At 57.8% G+C, this 19527-nt stretch overlaps 2 protein-coding genes across 3 annotated transcripts; one reads left to right on the forward strand and one right to left on the reverse strand.

The window, feature by feature from the left end:
* Positions 1–1300: 1300 nt before the first annotated feature.
* On the forward strand, positions 1301–6107 carry ATP4B (ATPase H+/K+ transporting subunit beta; the record flags this gene model as incomplete). Of its 2 annotated transcripts, none has more annotated exons than XM_079722082.1 (7): positions 1301–1412; positions 1876–2004; positions 2921–3034; positions 3151–3350; positions 4076–4136; positions 5310–5425; positions 5946–6107. In XM_079722082.1, 7 exons carry the CDS (start codon positions 1301–1303, stop codon positions 6105–6107), a joined length of 894 nt encoding a protein of 297 aa, XP_079578208.1. The 2 variants fall into 2 exon arrangements, with proteins under 2 accessions (XP_079578208.1, XP_079578209.1); XM_079722083.1 differs by having other exon boundaries at positions 4076–4132; positions 5327–5425.
* A 3323-nt stretch (positions 6108–9430) lies between these two features.
* On the reverse strand, positions 9431–16096 carry TFDP1 (transcription factor Dp-1; the record flags this gene model as incomplete). The annotated part of the gene is made up of 8 exons (XM_079722084.1): positions 9431–9512; positions 9729–9923; positions 12818–12896; positions 13882–14048; positions 14477–14628; positions 14881–14949; positions 15463–15606; positions 15983–16096. The coding sequence occupies 7 exons, from the start codon at positions 16094–16096 to the stop codon at positions 9776–9778; spliced, it is 873 nt and encodes a 290-aa protein (XP_079578210.1). The 3' UTR covers positions 9431–9512; positions 9729–9775.
* Between the last annotated feature and the right edge of the window lie 3431 nt (positions 16097–19527).

A 19527-nucleotide genomic window follows, 5' to 3' on the forward strand; every position in this document is an offset into this window, starting at 1 on the left:
TCCAAGCTAAAGTGCTGCGATTTCATCTGAATTTTAGGGTGTTCGTTTTGCTGACAAACTCTAAATCATCTTAAAGAAAATAAACATAATGGCTAGAGGGCTTTTCACTATTTTTATCCCCGAAGAACACTTCCAATTTGGCTACGTGGGTCCCTCAGAGGGAAAGTGACAATGGATGGACACCCAGCTCTTTGTATACAATCCCCACCCTTTCAGTCGGGTCCTGACTTAGATATTTGTAAAGACGCCTCGGTGCCACATCATATTTGCCTGGCACTGCCCTTTCCTCCTAATCTCAGAGATGGGTGCCCCAGCTATGGAGACCGCCAAGGCCGCTTGGTTCTGGCCACGCATCAGGTGGTCTGGGGGCTCGTAGCTGTCCAGACGCTCAGGCCGCCTGGCAGGTCAGCTCCCTCAGAAACTCGGGGCTGGGACAGGCATCACAGGTTTTCAAGGCGCCCCAGGTGGCTCGGACGTGCTGCCAGGCTGAGCGTCCCCTGCCGAGACACTGCCGCAGTCCTGCAGCCACAAGCAAGGCCCACGGGAGCTCCCAGGTCCACTGGGTCCCCGCGGGGTCAGAATCCTCATTTCAGCAACACTCCCGGGGACCGGTGTGCATTCGGTTTCGAAAACACTTCTAGATTGTATGGCTGTGAATTCCTCCATGGACACAAAGTCCTACAGGGCCCCAACACTGGCTCTCAGAGGACACCATGCTCATCACCGAAGCTCAGCTCAAGAGTGACGGGAGCCCCTGCGGCCCCGCGTCCGGCTGCCCTGGGCACCGGCAGGCTGGGCTCTGCAGCATCAGGAGTGACAGCGGCGGGAGCCCCCGCCCCCGCCGGGGTCCCAGCCATCGCCTCATCGTGACCTCGGGCGCCTGCTGCAATCAGCGCAGAGCAGGGAGCATCTCGGCCGCGGCTGAGCGTCAGGGTCCAGGCCCCGCCTCGTGCAGACCGCTCTCTTCACACCTCCCTCCCCAAGGAGGTGCGAGTGGTCAGAGCTGAGCACCTGGCAGGCCTCCTTGCTCATTATCAGAGCAGATACAGTTCTGGGCCAAGGGCACCCGAGAGGAGGAGTGAGCCACCCTGATTTGCCCAGGGAGGGGGTGGAGGGGCACCTGACGGCAGGGGAACCTGCCAGGCCTGCCCGGGCGTCGGTGCTTGACGGCCGAGCAGCGATAACACCCTGCCGGGCCCGCCCCGGAACCCAGAGCCGCAACGCCCTTGACCTCTGAGGGGGAGACCATAAAACCCAAGGGGACGTCCTCCCCCAAGTGTCCCTCGGCAGGAGCGGGGCGATGGCGGCACTGCAGGAGAAGAAGTCATGCAGCCAGAGGATGGAGGAGTTCCAGCACTACTGCTGGAACCCGGACACGGGCCAGATGCTGGGCCGGACGCTGTCCCGCTGGGGTCCGTGCGGCAGGGCGGGGGCGCCGGGGGAGGGCAGGGGACCAGCCAGCAGCCGCCTGGGGCTGGCGGTCTCAGCGCCCAGACGCAGGCCCTGGCCGGCCTCTCCTCCCCCACCGGGTGATCCCAAAGGCCCTCCTCAGCCCTGACACCCCCCGACAACGGGCACCTGAGAGCAGCTGAGGATCAGCCCCAAGGGTCAGCCTTAGATTTGAGAACAGCAGTTTTAAAGCTATGTTCCTAAAACTATAATTTTTTAAAAGGCTTTTAAGTTAAGGGGTGCAGGGTTATTGGGGTGATGAGAATGACCTGGAACCAGATAGCGGGATGGGTGCCCAGCGCCGTGCGTGAACACACCCGACACCAGTGCCACGCTCACCCTGAGAGGTGACGCGTTTGGTGAGCTGCACGCGTGTTCCCCACAACCAAGCAGCTGTCGCTGCGTCTGACCCGCCTCTTCCCGCAGTGTGGATCAGCCTCTACTACGTGGCCTTCTACGTGGTCATGACCGGCATCTTCGCCCTGTGCATCTACGTGCTGATGTGCACGGTCGACCCGTACACTCCCGACTACCAGGACCAGCTCAAGTCACCAGGTACTGGGTGTCGGGCCCGGGGCTGACCGGGGCTGCCGGGTCAGGACACGACCCCTCGGGGAGGATGTCGGGGAGGACGGTCACCAGGGGATCAGGAAGGCCGGTGAGGGGAGCTCGGTGTCCGTGTGGCGTCACCAGCCCCGAGGCTGCTCTCCTGAGGGGGCCTCGCCTCCCCAGCAGCAAATTAGGTCCAGAGCGCGAGTGCCGTCTCAGTGCAGGGTGGCCCGTGCGACAAGGGGGCTGAGTCGGCGCCAAAGAGCAGGAAGTCGCTGGTGACGAGATTCCCAGATCCTGGGGAGGGTGTTTGGACCAAGACTTCCCCACGCAGCCAGCTAAACTGCGGTGCCTGCAAACAACAAAAACAAAGGCAGGGGGGAGAAACGAAGGAAGGAAAGCTTCTTCCAGCCCAGCTACTCAGAGTGTTTGTCACCCCTGCGTCCTTAACTGTTTCTGAGGAAGATAATAACCCAAGAACATCCAACAGCAGCGCTGAGCTGTGCCAGCGCTCAGTGGATCCTCTGCAAATCGTCGTGAAAACTGGGGATCAATTTTTTGAATCAACCAATGGATAAAACATAGAGGATTTCTATGTCATTTCAGAACAGAACATACTAGATTACAAACATGAGAACACACTGTGATAGAATGTGCCCCAAACCCAGAGGCTGGCAGGCAGGCAGGCCTCCTGTGGGAGGGACCTGCGGGCCCTGGCCAGGCCTCGTGGGACGGCGCGGACCCCCGGCCCCTGGGCAGGGTCCCGGGCCCTGCTGGCTGCAGCCTCTCGCCAGGGGCGGGGGGACCCTCGAAGGCCTGGCCCCGAAGCATCCCAGGCACAGCCTCCCCCAGGCCAGGGCCAACCGAACAGCAAACGGCCTGGATGTACAACCAAAGACCAAGCGTCACGTCCTTTTTCCAGGGGTGACCTTGAGGCCAGATGTCTACGGGGAGAAGGGCCTGGACATCTCCTACAACGTGTCTGACAACAGGACCTGGACAGAGCTGACCCAGGCCCTGCACCACTTCCTGGCAGGTGAGTGTCGAATGCACCGCAGTCTCCGTTCTTTCCTCGTCTCAGGACCCCCCCGGGGGGCGGGGGTAGAGGGGGTCTGCAGCCCGGGCAGGGCCGCAGGTGTGTCTGTCCCCCAGGCTACTCACCCGCGGCCCAGGAGGACAGCATCAACTGCACGTCCGAGACGTACTTCTTCCAGGAGAGCTTCCTGGCCCCGAACCACACCAAGTTCTCCTGCAAGTTCACAGCAGACATGCTGCAAAACTGCTCGGGCCAGCCGGACCCCACCTTTGGTTTTGAGGAAGGAAAGCCGTGTTTCATTATCAAGATGAACAGGGTGAGTGGGTGGGTCGGAGGTGAGAAGGGAACCGGGCCCCTGCCTCTTCTGCACGTGTGCTGGCCACGAGCGTGCCTTCCCTCTGACACAACTGGGAGCTGCCATCCAGACCCACCACCCACTTGACCGTGGCGTCCGCCACGCCCCGAGCCGCAGAGCCTGGGGCAGCCCTGTGTGCACGGCGGCTGGAAGAAGCCGGGCCGCGGTCAGCGCGGGGAGGGCACCTGGGAACCGTCTGAGGACAGGCGCAGAGGGAGGCTGAGCATGAGAACACAGCCAACCACGGGAGGCACGTCCACGCTGCGGGGAGGGTGGGACCTGGCGGCGGGGTGGGGAGGACCCGGCACCATGCTGGCATCTGCACGGCACTCTTCATTTTCCTCCCTAAGAGGCCGGGGGGACCACGCACTGGCACACTGCGCTGGGTCCCAGGGCCCAGCTGGGGTGCGGTCCCAGCTGCCTGCCAGGTGTGCAGCGAGGGAGGGCACTGCACTAGATCCTGGGCACCAGCAGGCGCATCCGGGGGCCGGGCCGTCTGCACAGGTGGGCTCGGGAAGCTCAGACCCCCGTCCAGCTCTGCCACCTGCCGGCCAGGACCACAGCCCCAGCGTGGAGCTTCCGGCTTTGAAGCAGGAGTTGGTACATCCACCCCAGACCCTCCCCGGCGCCCATCCTCTGCACTCACAGATGGGCACAGAGGCCACATCCGAACATTTCCCTTCCAGATCGTCAAGTTTCTCCCCGGCAACAACACGGCCCCCAGGGTGGACTGCGCATTCCTGGTGAGTGACTGGCCACAGCTGTCTTGTTTAGGCTGGAAAACCTGCGGGAAATACTGATCTGGTTTTCCCTAAAATCATCTCAACCGTCAGCCTAATAAGCCAGGTGCACGAATTGCATGAACCTTCACTTAAGAGTGGTTTTATCGTGGGAGATTAAAAACCTGGTAATAATTATCAAGAAAAAATGTTCTATATGGTATTGCAAGATGCCAAATGGCACAGCTATATGATCCTGGAGAATAAAGTTTTATACTGTCTCTGGAAAAAACAGCCTGGTAAGAAAAACAACGCTCGTCACTGTTTTGCTTCAAAAAGCATTTGGGACAGTGTATCACTGACATGCTTCAAAATGTTTGTGGCTATTTGGAAAAACCAAGGCACTTCTACTACGCTGCTTTGTCCTTTTTATTGGCTTATTTACAAAAATATGCAAGTTACCAACAGCTACTGTTGTCTGGCAGTGTGTGTATATAAATGCTGCCAACAGTTGGCATTAATTTAGTCCAGTTTTTCTCAAACCATGTTTTTAAGTACAACATGAAAAAACTAAATTTGTCTTCGTTGAGTATTTTCTAAAGTTTGTTTTCACAATCACGCCCTCAGCCAAGGCTCTCTGCCGTCAGCACGGGTGCCCCAGCGGTTGACCCCCCACCAAAGCCTGCAGTCTCCCCGGAGCGCAGCGCTCGTCCTGCTTTGTTTTTCCTTTTTGAGTTTCCTCGACCACGCATGTGTAGGCTGACCCGGGATCTGCACAGACACCAAAGTACCCTTCCTCTGCCCTCGGACGAGCTCAAGCCGTCGGGCGATTCGCTGGCTCTGACAGTGAGAGGAAGCAAACCCCACGACAGTGTGTGGGTCCTTCCCCAGTCTCGGCAGATCAGCCGCCCAGCCTTGTGGGCCTTCATCCCCACACGCTCGGCTCCATCACCTTTTTTATCCTAAGAGGGTTTAAAATGGAAAAAAACACAAGTTTGATAAGTCACCCGGGGTCTTGCAAACTAACAAATTACACCCTTAATGGATTCTCGGCTGATGATAAAGATCAGATCTAGTTTATGCCAACTGCACGTGTGGTCACGGTGCACACGTATGCACACATGTGGACTTGTGTGCAGAAGCATGCGTGGCGTGGACACACAGGCGGACACGAGCGCGCCAGATCCGGCCTTTCTCACAGCGGCCTCTTGCCCGCAGGACCAGCACCGGGATGCCCCGGCCCTGCAGGTGGAGTACTTCCCACCCAAAGGCGTCTACAGCCTACACTACTTCCCCTACTACGGGAAGAAGGCCCAGGTACGTGTGCGTCACTGTCCCCAACAGCTGCTCCGGAACCGGATCAAACTGAGCAATCACTAGCAGAAGGAAAGCCCTAAATGTTTCACCTGTAAAAACGAAACAAGGCCATACTTAGCCCGGCCGGACCACTTAATCTTCGGGTGCTTCCCAAACCCACGTTCTCGTAACTACCTGAAAACACGTCGTTCTCACACAAAATAAATATCACATCTAATCTTTTACCTTCCAAGGACCTCCTTAGAAGGCCCTTAGACAACTGCAAATCCATTTAAAATCACTTTCTCCAAATCTCTTGCTTTATCCTCTGTGTCGTTTTTATATTAATTTCCAGCAAGTGTAATTTGAAGTTGAATGTGTCACTGGTCTGTCCCCGCCCCCCGCCCCCGGGCCAAGGCTCCTCGTTTCTAAGCAGGGAGACATCTGTGTCCCAGTGAGTCCCAGGCGGCTCTCGGGCGACGTGGAGCACCCAGCCAAGCGCCCGGCCGCCCTCGAGGGTCCTAACGCACGTCCACTTCAGCCCCACTACAGCAACCCGCTGGTGGCCGCAAAGCTTCTCAACGTCCCCAGGAACAGAGAGGTTGTCATCGTGTGCAAGATCCTGGCGGAGCACGTGACCTTCGACAACCCCCATGACCCCTATGAGGGGAAGGTGGAGTTCAAGCTTAAAATCCAGAAGTAAAGGAGCCGGCGGCTGGCCCCCAGGGGCAGGGTGACCGCAGGCGCCGCGTCCAGCTAAACCCGGCGCCCGAGGCAGCTCCACACCAGACAGGCCCCCGTGCGCCCAGCTCTCGGAGGCAGAATCCTGTGAAACCTCTGTCACTTTTCAGGTAGAATTTGTAGCCACGATAGAAACGCTGGGCTAACACGGTGACCCTAAGGCAGCAGCTGTGCAACTAACAAGACCCCAAAAGGACTCATCTCTTCCGCGCGGACATCACCTTTCCTGCTGTAACTTATTTTTTTCTATACGTTAATATGAAGACCGGTAGTGCGTTGATATGAAACGTGACTTAGGATTTCATGCATTCTGGTTGCCGGCTTTAAAAAGCGCAATTCCTAAACTGTAAAAATCAAGTTTATTAAATTCACTCTTTATCTATGTAAAAGAGTCATGTCTCTCCTGATGAGGGGGAAGAATTAACTAAAAAATCAAACTAACAAATTCAGTTAACTAAATTAAAAAGAATTAAAAAGAATTAACTAAAATTAATGAACTAAAAAACCTCTCCCTTGAACACTTTCAGTTGCAAGTCGGGGACATTACAAACCGGAGTGGAAGGGGCTGCCCCGAGAGCGCACAGTTCTGGGACATAAGGGTGTCCCCACGCGGTGGAGCCCAAACCCCAGAGGTGACCTTCCTCGGAGCACAGTCTCCCCGCCAGCCTCCAGGGCAGGGCGGGGCGGCGGCGGTCTGCAGCCCCAGGCCATTCAGAAAACCCTGAAACCAGAACATTCTGTCCCAAGGACAAACCTGCTCTCACCTGTCGCCCACTTTTCACCCCACCCGGAGCTGGCAGCCCAGAGTCCTAACCCCACGGAAGAAGCCCCGCAGCGGCTCACGGGACAGGGGACCCGCCGCCCAGCCCCGAAGGCCGCCAGGGTCCAGGGTGCGAGCGTCTCTGCTCCGCGTTGCCGACCCCACCGGCAAAACCCCTGAGCCACCTGGGAAGTGCCACGTCAGGCCAGAGATCAGGCCACCTCAGGGATGTCACGACACATTGGAGGTCAGAGGTCAGAGGTCCGAGGTCCAGCCACCCCAGAAGAGACACCGAGGCCTCGATGGGGGTGGGGGGTGGGGCGCACGCCACAGGGTCCGAGCACAGTAGGCTGCCTGACTCGGGGTCCCTCCTCCGGCTGCCCTGGAAGGCCGGGGCTGCCAATCCCATTTCACAGGGAAGGAAACCGAGGCCCAGAAGCTGGAGGGGCTGCCCCCGCGGGGGGTGCAGGGGACATGGAACCTCAGAGCCGGCTACCTGCCGACCACAAAGTGCCCCTTGGAAAGAAGTGCTAGAACCTTCTGTCAAGTTGCTGTCGAATACATGGAACAACCAGCACCTGGGGGAGGGGTGGCACAGGCTCTGGGGTCAGAGTCAGAGGCCTAGGTTCGAGTCCAGACGTTCCTCTCTCGGGAGCTTGCTTATGCGCCCCAGGGACCACTGCTGCGCCAACGCCCAGGGTCAGTACTCGGCCCATGTAGCCACAGGACTCCTGGTTTGCAGAACCCCACTACTCACCAGCTTGTAAGATGTGAACTTTGGAGTCAAACACCTCCCCTAGAGGTCACAGACCACAGCGCAGGGAAGCGGGTGTGGAAGGATGCAGGCCAGACACCCTGACGGGTGATGCTCCGGGATGACTGGGCCGCAGCTGAGCACCTACCAGGAAGAGCGGGAGAGGCGACGAGGCCAGAACCTCGTCCCCTGCCCAAGACGCTCCTGCAGCAACGGAACCAGCATAGCCTCGGTCACCTGGGTCACCACCGGTGGACGGTCGGTGTCGGGGGTCTCCTGCCCACGCCCGGGTGCCCAGCTTGGCAAGACCCGCCCGGGTGCCCTGGAGGAGAGGCAGCAGGGGCGCAGCTGCAGGGGACTCGGCCGGAGACGCGGGGCTGGCCGTGTCCTCACCGCACGGGCGACGACACTGCTCCCGTCTCTCCAGCCACAGCCCTCAGGACACTTCAGTCAGCCACAGCCTGGAAGAAAGGAGGAACTGCCACATCCCTCAGGAGACACGACTCTGCTCAAGGCCGCAACCTTGCACTGCAACACTCACGGGTGTCTTCGACCAACGTGAATAAAACACTGAGCTGCCCCATCTTACCTTATAATCTGACTCTTTTTCCGAAAGTCAAATCCATAAAATCTGTCTCAACTTCTAGGATCCGGGAGAAAGGCAAGGAACGACCTCGGCCTGGCTCTCTCACCGTGGGCGTGTCCACCAGGGCGTCCAGCCTGCATCCCTCCGCCCCCTGCTTCCCTGTGGTGCTTCGTGACCTTTCGGGGATGTGTTTGCAAAGTTCACATTTTGTAAGGACTCGCACGTTAAAGGTCGTGGGTACGTTTCTTCTAAAAGCAATGCAAGGCACAAACTCTCTCCCGACCACTGGCCGCGTCCCCGGGGCCTCCTTCCTCGGCCCCGCCGCTGGGCAGCGGCAGGACAGGCTGGGTGCCTCGGCGGGTCCTGCGTGCACTGCTGGGCCTGGACCCTCTCCTCCCTCCAGAGAAGGGCGCGGCTGACGGGATAAAATGAGCTCCAGACAGCAATCCCGAATCAGAGGGACACACGACTTGTTTAAAATGCCCATGCGCACTTTATTAATAAAAACTAACAGTGCCAAGTTAAACAAGTCAAACAATTAAAGTCTCTTTATTCCACAAAATATTACAGAAAAGTTTGTTTGTGTTCCAATAAAAAGACTATTATTTTAGAACAGGCAGCTAACAGCAACTGTGCAGTTAATGGTTCTTGGTGAATAAGTTTTAAAAGAGACTACTGCCTGTCCTGAAATTCCTTTTTTATAAAAAAAGAACTATTAAAAATGATTGACAAATTTTGAGTTAAAAAACTGTTAAAACATTCTCTATATTTAATTTCAACTTTATAATAGATTACAGGAAGATGCTTACGAAACAAATACAACATTTGTTTCAGTACATGTCTTTAAATGACAGACTTATAAGTATGTAAACAACTATATAATAAAAGTTCCCAAACGCTGCCTGTAAGAAATCAGGCAAATTTTACCATAAGCAATAAACCATTCCAAGCTTTCAGACAGTTTCCATAGCTGCACCAGCATGGCAGTAAACTTTTACCAAACCAAACAAACAGAAACAAAAAAAGAACTTCGCAATTCGTCGGCTGCAACACAGAGCAAAACCAAAGTAGAAACCCGATGGAGTCACGCAGTCAATATAACTTAAGGGAAATAAGGTCGTAATAAAACGTCGAGAGGCCGAGCCTCGCCGTCTGCCGGTTCCGTGGCGCCTCCCCCTCGGCGGCTGCCTCGGGCCCGCCGGGCAGCAGGGCCTTTCTGTCTCCCGGCGCGGACGTAGCACAACGTCTCCAGCAAACTCGGCAAGAACTGTGAAGGGGCGAAATGAACTCTGAATCTTAAAAAACAGCAAACGAGAACACAAAATCCAAAAGAGTAAGTAGAGGCCGTGCGTCGGCATCAAACACGGCGCAGCTCCTCAGGACCCCGCAGAGAACGGCGCGTTGCTTATCGGTGGCGCACGCCGAGCCCAGCGGCTCAGCGAGCTCTTCTTGGGAGGAGGACAAAAGAAACAGAAAGACCCACGTTCACAGAAGTTCTCCTCCCGGACGTGTCCCCGGAGCCGGGGGGGCTCAGTCCTCCCCCTCGTTCTCGTTGAAGTCCTCGTCCTCCTCGTCGTCCTCCCCGGCGTACGACACGGGGGTCTCCACCCGGGACCCGCTGTACTGCGACCCGCTGGAGCTCGTGGCCAGCGCCCCGTCCGCGCCGTTGGCCAGGTCACTGCAAGGACAGGAGGTGTCAGTGGCCGCGTCTGCGGCGCCAGAGACGGGCCGGCATCCCCGGGAGGTCTGGGTGTTCTCAACTACACGAACAGAAACGGAAATCCTCACCCACGTGCAGCACAGAACCCAGCGCTCCCGAGGCTGACGCCACCCGTCACGCCCCCTTCACACATCACCACTGGACGAGGGGCTCCGGCAGGGCCCCGACACCGAGTTCTCCCCATTTATCATCACGTTGGAAGCGAGAGTCGGGCGCACCAACCGGAAAACCCCCGAGCCTCTGCCCCAGGCCTCCGCCTGTGACTTCCCTGATCTCCCTGAAGGCTGGGAGCAGGGGAGGAAAGGGGCACCAGTGAGCGTGTGCTGGCGTGTGCGTGTGCCCGCTTGTGGAAACGCCGTCCCAGGCCCCACCCTCAGCTCCTCTGGAGTCCGTGCTGAGCCAGGAAGCTGAGGGTGACGGGCGCGTCTTACTGCAGCCTGCGCCTCCAGGACGGCCCCGAGGACCCACGGCTCTTGCAGGTTTTATTTTCTGGAATGCCGCCTGACGACAGTCCCTGGGGCGGGCCCAGGCAGGGACCACGGACCCAGGGGGCAGAGCTGCGGGGCTGGGCTCTAGAGCAGCCAGGGCTGCCCAGCCCCGCGCCCTCGTCTTCAAATGGGTCGCTGGAACCCACCTGCGTTTGCATCACGCTCCTGGGAGCCTCATCCGGAAACACATGACAACCTCGGGTTGCCACAACTGGGGGGTCAGGCTAGCATCTGAGGCCGAGGGCACAACCCAGAGCCCCATAAGGCACAGGCAGCACCCACAGCAAAGGGTGGTCCTGCCCAAAATGTCAACAGGCCCGCGGGCGAGACTCCGGCCTAGAATGGAGGGGCTTCAGGAGCCGGAATCCTGGGCAAAGACCCCCAGCTTCAGACACCGGCCGCGTCCCAGCACAGCGCACACGAGACGCGAAGGGTCAGCTGTGGTCAGTTACGGTCCCAGGGCACCAACGGGAGATGGACACGCCCACCACGAGGGGAGGGAAGGCGACATTTCTTCTGAGCTACAACTTGCTCAGGCACCGTCACAAGTCATTCAGGGTCTTCATGTCTGAGCTGAACAGCAAGGGAAGGCCCCGAGGGGACCCCGACCTAGGGCTACAACTTGACACAGGTCATCCAGGCTCCAGACTCGGAGGAGGCCTGTCTCCATGCGGAGACACAGCGGCACCCCCGGGGGGGCCTCACAGCATCCTCTCTGCGCCCAACCTGCGGCCTTCAACTGCTCTCCACCAAACGGAGGAGCTTACTTGGTAAACCGTGAGTCTGTTTAAAGATAACAGGACATGAAAGGGTCAGAGGAAACGCGGCCGTGATACACTTGAATCAGACGGCACGGGGCAGGGGGAGGGTGATGACTGAGTAAAAGGGCTCTTGTCCCGCCAGGCGGGTCAGGACCCTGAGAGGCCTGTGGCACCACAGAAACCCCACAGGCCAGAAATGCAGAGATTCCTAACGTTAAAGGTGTTTTCCCGTTATCAGAAAACCACACGCACGTATCTTGATACCTTTCACTGGTATTTACTGACGCTGCTCTTGGACAAAGTAATCCCACATCTGGGAAAGCCAGCCTGGAGACCAAGCCAGGAAGAGTGGAAAACTGAGCCATCAGGCGGCTCGTTGCAGCTTTTCTTGTAACTGGGAACCACCTAAACGTTCAACCAGAGGGCAGCTCAATGAACAAAAAGGGCCTTTGTAAAAACAGCGTATCCACCACTAAGGTCAGTTTCTCTTCTGAGATGGTAATGGCTTTGCTTCCCTCTTTAGAAAACCTGACGGTGAGCCTCTGAAATTTAATCAATAAAAAGAATTTCTTAAAGAGGAACGTTTAGGAAATACCCAAATTCCACCTCTTGGTATAACCAGTGTTCAGATTTTACAGACTGGGCTACACACACAGCGGCAGATTCAGAATTAAAAATGGAACCAACCTCAGTCAAAACCCAAACAGGTGCAGACACCCTGGGGCCTCCCTCAGCCCTGCTGAGGTCGACACAGACCCCATGGGCACTGGGACCCTCATGGGGTGACCCCGCCCCTCCCTCAGGGCCGCACTGTTGCTGGGCCAGTGCTGCACGGGTACCAGAGGACACGGTGCCTGCAGAGCCCCCTCGAAGGTGTGCACACGTGACTTATTAGTCAATTCCATTTTGTTGGACCTACACTCTGCTGATTTCACTTACACTTTAAGAACATTTATTGATATTTAGAATTGATATAAATATGTATAACACATAATACTACATAAAAAAATAAAACCACTGTTTTGTCAATACTTAACGTTGATATTACTTTACATTGATCTTCAAAAAACTAAGACAAATCCTGAGGTCTGACATGGTTCTGCTCTGTGGGGCTGCTAGGTCAAAAGTCAAATACACATTGATTTAAATGATAAAGCTCCTTCGATAATACAAAATACGCTCAATACACGGTAACGTGAAAAGAAGGAACAACATTATATGCGTATTGTGACTTCAAGTGTGTTAAAAAAGAAAAATAAAAAAAAAAGAGATGGAGAAATAGCCTCTGTCACTCAGACTGCCGGCCGTGGGGTTCAGGTGGCTTTGACCGCACTTCACTGAAGTACTTTTCAAAAAAATAAAAACCATGTACTACTTTTAACCTTTAGAGGAAAGAAACCAATCAGAAAGAACAAATCTCCTTTGCACAAAGGGTGAGCTCTGAGTGACTCTGGGGGGCGTCCGGAGTGGGGGAGGTCTGCCCTGCACTGGGCGCCCTGTTCCGAGCGGCCGAGCAGTGGTCGCTCACACACGACTCTGGGCATCCCGCTGCCAGGTGACAGTGGCCCCACCACCCCCAGGCCCCGCCGGGGACGGCAGTTACCTGGCAGAGAGCCTTGTGCCATTGGCAGTTGAAACTGCCGACGTGACAAAGACACCGCCGAGTGATCCCTGAGCCATTTCTGGAAAGAGAAAGAAAAGAAAGCAAATTTCACAAAGCAGAGACCGCAGGAAACAGGCCCACGAGCTGAGACGGGACGGCTCTCCAGGCGAGGCCCCTCGGGCCGCCCAGCGCCACGCCCACTACCAGCCAGAAGGCAGCCCGCTCGCTGGGCCCAGTCACTGGACCAAGCCTCACGAAGGTAGCATGGAAGTCCTCCCTTTACTTCCTTGAATCAGTGCAGCCACTGACAACACCACCACCGTGCAACGGAAGGGCAACCGTCACCATAGCGTAGAGGCGGGACCCAAGGGGAGGAAGGACCTATGTCGACCCCCGTCCTGGACGCAGCTGTACCGCCAAGAACGGGGGCCGGGGGGAGGGCATGGGGGTCCCACAGGGCAGCTGCTGGCATTGAGAGGGAGTAGGAGGTGCCACTTTCACTGGACGCTCTGAGGCCAGGCGCCCACTTATTCTGGGCCGCTTGAGAGCGCTCAGGGAGTAAATCCACACCAGAGGCACAGGGGCAGCTTCTCCTCTCTCACCACAAAGCCCTTCCCCTCGGTGGCTAGGACACCCCCCAGCTCAGCCAAGGAGCTGGCAGAACGGACGCCGGGGACCCAGAAGGCTCCCCACACCTGCCGTCGGGGGCAGGCCCAGGGCTGCCAAGACGACGCTTTTCTCAGTCACTCTGCTGCAGTGACTAAGCCACTCCCTGGGGTCGGGTCCACGCCTGCCACGCTCCTCACAGACCTGGGGCCCTACCTAGAAGGTGAGATCCTGACGTAACACCTGCACCGTATGAACCACACGGCTCAGCCTTGTTGCCACCCTCCCGCCCCCCGTGTCCCGAGGGGCCACGGCCCCGCCAGATGGCGTCCTGCTGCTGCCGCACCGGCACCCTACAGCCCGCCACCGTCCCACGTCCCATTTGTCTCTGCTCTGGGCACCGGGCGGGAGCCAACCCCAGTGGAGGGGGCGGGCGTCCCGTCCAGGACGGAGCGGACCTGTCACGTAGGGTTCCAGCGCCTTCGGCACCAAACTTCTCGCCACCTTCAGGTCATCGGCGGAGCAGCTCCCGGACTCCAGCCCGCAGGCCATCCCCATGCGCTTCAGCACCTCGATGTCATCGTGGATTTCAAACGTGTTGTCAAAATTAAACAGGTACTCAAACCTAGAGGAGAAAGTCACCGTCAGAAGAGCGCCGTCTCCACGACAGAGTTGGACACCTGGCTCGGGGGCCCCGAGCGGGACACCCCACTCACCCCAAACCTCCCTCAGCCACACAACCCACCAACTCAGAACCAGCAACCAGGGAGCACAGGCGGCACCTACGCAGCCCGGGGCTGCCGGCCACACCCAGGACGCCCCAGGATGGGCCCTGAGCACCGCCTGCTGTCCTGACAACAGTCCTCCTTCTCAAGGAGCCGCACAGTCAGGGAAGGGAGGAGGACACCTGCAAGGTAATTACGCTGAAAAGATCGTACTTGGTGGCTATAAGTTAGACACGCAGCAAATCAACCAGACGGGCCACCTTCTCTCCGCCCCCGCCCCCCGACCAGGCGCCTTCACACAGCCAAGGCCCTTCCCACCACGACCTACTTGTCGTTGGAAATGCTGCAGTCGATGACCGTCTTCTTGCTGGTGTTCACGATGATGAAGGGCAGGTGGATGACGGAGTTGGCGGGGGGCGGCCGGCGGGCCTGCTGCTCCGCCTGGCGGTTCCTCTGCACCAGGTTCTTAAAGGCGATTTGCTAAAAAGATGCACGACTGAGGCGCACCCACACCTGCCGCCACCGGCCACCTAACCCTCCCTGGGCGTCCTCAACGGCCCTGCCCGGCACCCCCTTAGAGACCAGAGCGGCTGGGGGACGCAAGCCCCAGGGAGCCACCCAGCGGAGGACACATGTCCAACACCCAAACCCCCAGACGGGGGACGACGGAGACACGGGCGCCCACGCCACCAAACAGCAATCACGCTGCCTCCACGGCAGGCGCTGCATTACCTGCAGGATAAGCTCTTGGAGCTGCGACTGTTTCTGCTTTATTCTTTCCAGCCTTCTCTGTCTCTCCACCTTCAAAGACAAGCCATCGACGTAAGACATCATCACAATTGGTTTTCACAGCATATTTTAAAATCCAAGGCAACACAGGGTCACCGAGGAAAGGTCCTCGCTGAAAACGTGTGCCCTGGGCCTGACGGTGGGGCAACAGAAGAACCTAGAATGTGGCAGACGCTGCGGGCACAGGCCAGTTTCACTTAATCTCAAAACTATGCAACCTTCTTCCATCTTCTCGTCTTCTGGACACGGCTGTGGTATCTTTTTGAAAACCTCACAAACTGGGATGCAGAGTTCACCCACACTGGGGGCGACCCCCCGGGACTGGGCCGACTGCCCTGCCACCAGTGTCCACAGCCCCAGACGGACGGAGGGTCACCGTCAAGTGGGAAAGCACGGACGTGATCAGTGACTTCAGGACACGGGGACACCTGCCCCCCACCGCTGCCCAAGCCACTCAGCAGGCGCCAGTGGTACAGACGACCGACGCCTGCTAGGAACACGCGGCGGACGCAAGACTGGAGATACCTCCAGGTTCTGACACTCCTGGGCGGAGTTGGTGGGCAGACCGATCCACTTGATCTCCTTCTTCTCCTTGGAGATGATGTTCATGGCCATCAGCACGTTCAGGGCGTCGTAGACTCGCCGTCTGATGTTCTTCTGGTCGTAAGCCTGGCGGAGACAGAGGGGGATTTCCAGACAGTTCAAAACCTGAACACACTCGAGGATGTGCACCGTCCACCCCCCGTGAGGCAGCCCCCTGTGAGGCAGCCCCCCGTGAGGCAGGCCCCCGCACGGCCCCGCTCGGCCCGCCAGCCCAGGCAGGGGGCGTCACCACGGGGAGGTGGCCAACACACGGGGCTGGAGCTGGTGCGCGCTGTGGAAGCGCCGGGGACGCGGGTGCATCACCACACGAGCGGGCCGGGAGGCCTTTGGAAGTGCTTTCAGAGCTTCTCTGCATGTCTGAGACCGTTTGAGACACAGACAGAGGGCTGGGGTGTCCCGCCGCGCACACCAGCCCCGCCGGCCCCGCCGCGCACACCCTCACCGACTCGTTCGGTAAGATGTGGTTGTCGGCAGCGCTGAACTCTGCCACCAGCTCGTCCGCCACCTCGTTGTAGGACGTGGTCCCCTTCCGCTGCACCTTCTCACAGACCTTCATGGAGAAATGCCTCAGCCCCTTGCCGTTCTTCTCCCCTTTCCTGCTACGCTTCCTTCAAAGACACAACAGAAGAGCAGCGGCCTCAGCACACAGCGCCAGCCCGGGATCCAGACCCGCCTCCTAGGACTGGCGGGCGCCTCGAGGGGGTCCCGCGGGCTGCGCTCAGCCAAGCAGGGACGGGAGCCTGGCTCCGTCTCCCCGTCCAGGGACCCCCTCCTTCCTTTAAAGGCCGGAGAACAAACTTAAGTGGCCGGACCTTACACGTGTATCTTCAGCTCTCTGGAAAAGTGGGGCACATGACCCAAAGGTCAGACCCCAGGACACGTCTGACGTGTATCGGGACACCAGACAACGCTGCTTCTTAAACAGATGTCGACCGACATCAGGGGTTATGGAAGTTCTGCTGCAACTACAGGAATCTGGGGGCAAACGTGAGCCGGCTGAGATGAGCCAGTGCAGACACCCTGATGGCCACGTGGCCGCCGGCGCCCAGCGCTGAGGCTGGAGCACTTCCCCTCGGCGGGGAGCCCCAGCGTCCGACCTTCCTGAGTCGCCACAGCGAGGAAACGGTCGCCCCAAGTTTCCAACTGACGAATTTCGGGAGCTGATGATTTTTGCTTTAGAACCAATACAGACACGATTCTACAGCTTTGTTTTTGTTTGTTTTTAGGGAAAGTTGCACAGCTGACCTCTGAGTAAAATCGCTTTCACATCACTTTGCTTTTGGAGGAAAGGATCAAAGGAACAGGGTGGTGTGGCCGTCACACAGGGCTGTCCCCATGGCCATGTTTAGCTGTTTAGGAGAAGCTGCTGCGAAACCCGCCACGTTTATTGGGGTTCGAGAAACGGTAATTTCTGGTACAGACAGCGCAAAGTGTGAAAGTTACCGCTGCGTTAAGAAGCCAGAGCCCACCCCCAAAACCACAGTGGAGCCACCACCCCCAAAACCACAGGGCGGCGTGGTCCACGCATCTACTCCGGGCACACGCTGGCCAGTGCCCGATCCTCTGGCGTGCTGGTCGGCCACGCAGCCAGAGGCTGGGGGGTAAATTCTAGGCAAGTGCTCACCCGGCAGACCAAGGTGAGGGGTCTGAAGGCTGGTTCTGGGAGACAAAGTGAGTGTTAGGGGTGTGTGGGCTTCCTACCACGATAGTGTTTGGCGCTGCAGGTCTCTGAGGCGTACCAATTACCTACAGTCAAAAAAGACAATTCACAACAGTCAGAATCTCCCACACAGGATGCTGCCGCTTCATCATTTTTCATTACCTACAGCCACCGCTGAGTTTTATTAACCACAAAGGTTAGAAAACAGTCACGTGAGCACCCAACGGGGACACCTGGAGCCCTGGGCAGCGGGGGACGCCCAGCGGCCTGGCCGGGCCTGGAGACAACTCCGAGTGGGACTCCCACGTTCCTCTTTTACTTCCTTTCCTTTCAGTGATACAAGACAGCATAAAACTCTATGCTTCAGCGGTGCTAAAATGAGACCCAAAAATGAAGAAAAAAGGAACACAGGGCTAGCGAGGCTTGCTGCAGTGCCCCACCAGGCCACCCAGCCAAGCAGGGAGCCCCGGGCACCCCAGACAGCACAGGGCGGAGGAGAGGCAATGGCACCGGGGCAAAGGCAGGGGTCCCACTGCCCCCAACACCCAGACACCCATCCCTGCACAGAAGGCCTGTCTTCTGACACCAAGCACTCAGAACTCTGGTCCCATCAATCGACAGTCACACATTAACGGGGGACACAGGGACACTGCCTCATCCGGCCAAGTAAAATCCTAGCTTCCCAAAGATCTCGTGCCCGACCCAGGAAACCACTCAGAAGCACCGTTTCCTGGTGACTGTACGGTGATGTCGCCCAATGTGTCAGCACTGGGTCCCCAAGCACTGGGCGCGTGGCGAGCAGGCTGTGTCCGGGCTATTTTAAGCTGTACACTCCCGCTAGTCCGCTGCTTAGCGGGATAAGGGTTACCTGCCAGTGGCCCTGGGACAGCTGACCTGGCACGTTGCAAATTATCCCTAAGCCCAGGTCACCTGTCAATGTTAATGATCCGCAAACCACAGAAAGAAAAACAGCTCAGCTGAATTTCATTCTTTTAATTCACGTTCCCAGTGACTAAAGCATCATCACAGTGTTTTTCAAACTGTACGTCACTCTCATCCAAAAGACATGAAATCAAATAGCAAGTGTCCTGGAAAGTGAAACAGGATGGAAAAGAGGATGAACCCCCAGAGGTGAGGGCCTCACGGGTGTGCGCTGACGGGGCCCTGGGTCTCGGCGGGAGGCGTGTGCAGCCAAAGCCCGTGGTCACTGGCTCGGGAACCTCGAGACCCGTCCCTCAGCACTCAGCCTGCTACGTCCTCAGGAGAGCAGGCTCAGGACGCCGGCCCAGCCCTGCGTGGCCGGCAGAGGCCAGGCTGCTGCCGCTCCCCACAAGAGGGGTGCCCAGCCTCGGAGTGACTGCCCCACCGGACACAAGCGCCCGCTCCACCGTCCACCCCTAAGGACACCTCCCGTGGGCTCCACTGCTCTGCAAGGAGACCAGAGCAGCAGGCACACGGCAGGCGCCCACCAGGTGCTCACTGCAGGGCAGCATCCTTCGACAACAGGACAGGTGACCGGGGGGCACACCCGGGGCCGGCGGGCCACTGCCCACAGCCTTGCGGAGGACACCGCAGGTTTTCTCCCCTCACTCCCCTATTTTCACTATTCTCCATGGACTTCCCGCCTGTGGGAACCTGCCAGCTCTTCTGCTTTTAGCCCTCTGTCTGTAGAGGTGGAAAGGCATCTGTGGCAGGCCAGCTTTAACTCTCAGAACTGAGATTCTGGGAAGAACACATTTCCATAACTAGCTCGGCTCCGAGACGGCTTGGGGCAAGTCAGCAGTGGAACTTCAGGCGGATAAGCTGAAGGTCGGAAAGGCACCAACAGAAAACTCTTCACGTTAGTCTTCCTCCCAACTATTTAAACTGGTACTAACGACAGAACTGTTGCTATAATCACCAAGCTATTCTCAGGCGTGACTCTGCTATAACGTAACGCACAGTACCTATAAAATAAAATGATGTGAATTATAACTTCTATCAAAAGGACATTTATTGAGTATCTGTGATGTGCCCAGTAAGGCCTAGACTCCCACACACCACGGATTTGAAAAACCACAGCGATGCTGCTGAGCAAACGTGGCCACAGTTCACCGACGGGGAGCAGTCACACGGCTGCCCGGGGGCCGCCTGGCGGGGCGGTGGGCGGTGAACGCCCCACCTCGCACGGCCCCGCGGAGCCCGCGAGTCCCGTCAGGAAGGGAGCTGCCAAACCCCACGGGTGGGAGTACTTGGAGGAGAGGCGCCTGGCGCAGGCCCAGGAGCGCAGGCCCGCCTCTGACCCCCTCCCGTCGGCCAGGATGGGCAGGGAAGACCCCGCCCTGCAG

The sequence above is a fragment of the Hyperoodon ampullatus genome (assembly GCF_949752795.1).
Source record: "Hyperoodon ampullatus genome assembly, chromosome: 16".
NCBI lineage: Eukaryota > Metazoa > Chordata > Mammalia > Artiodactyla > Ziphiidae > Hyperoodon > Hyperoodon ampullatus.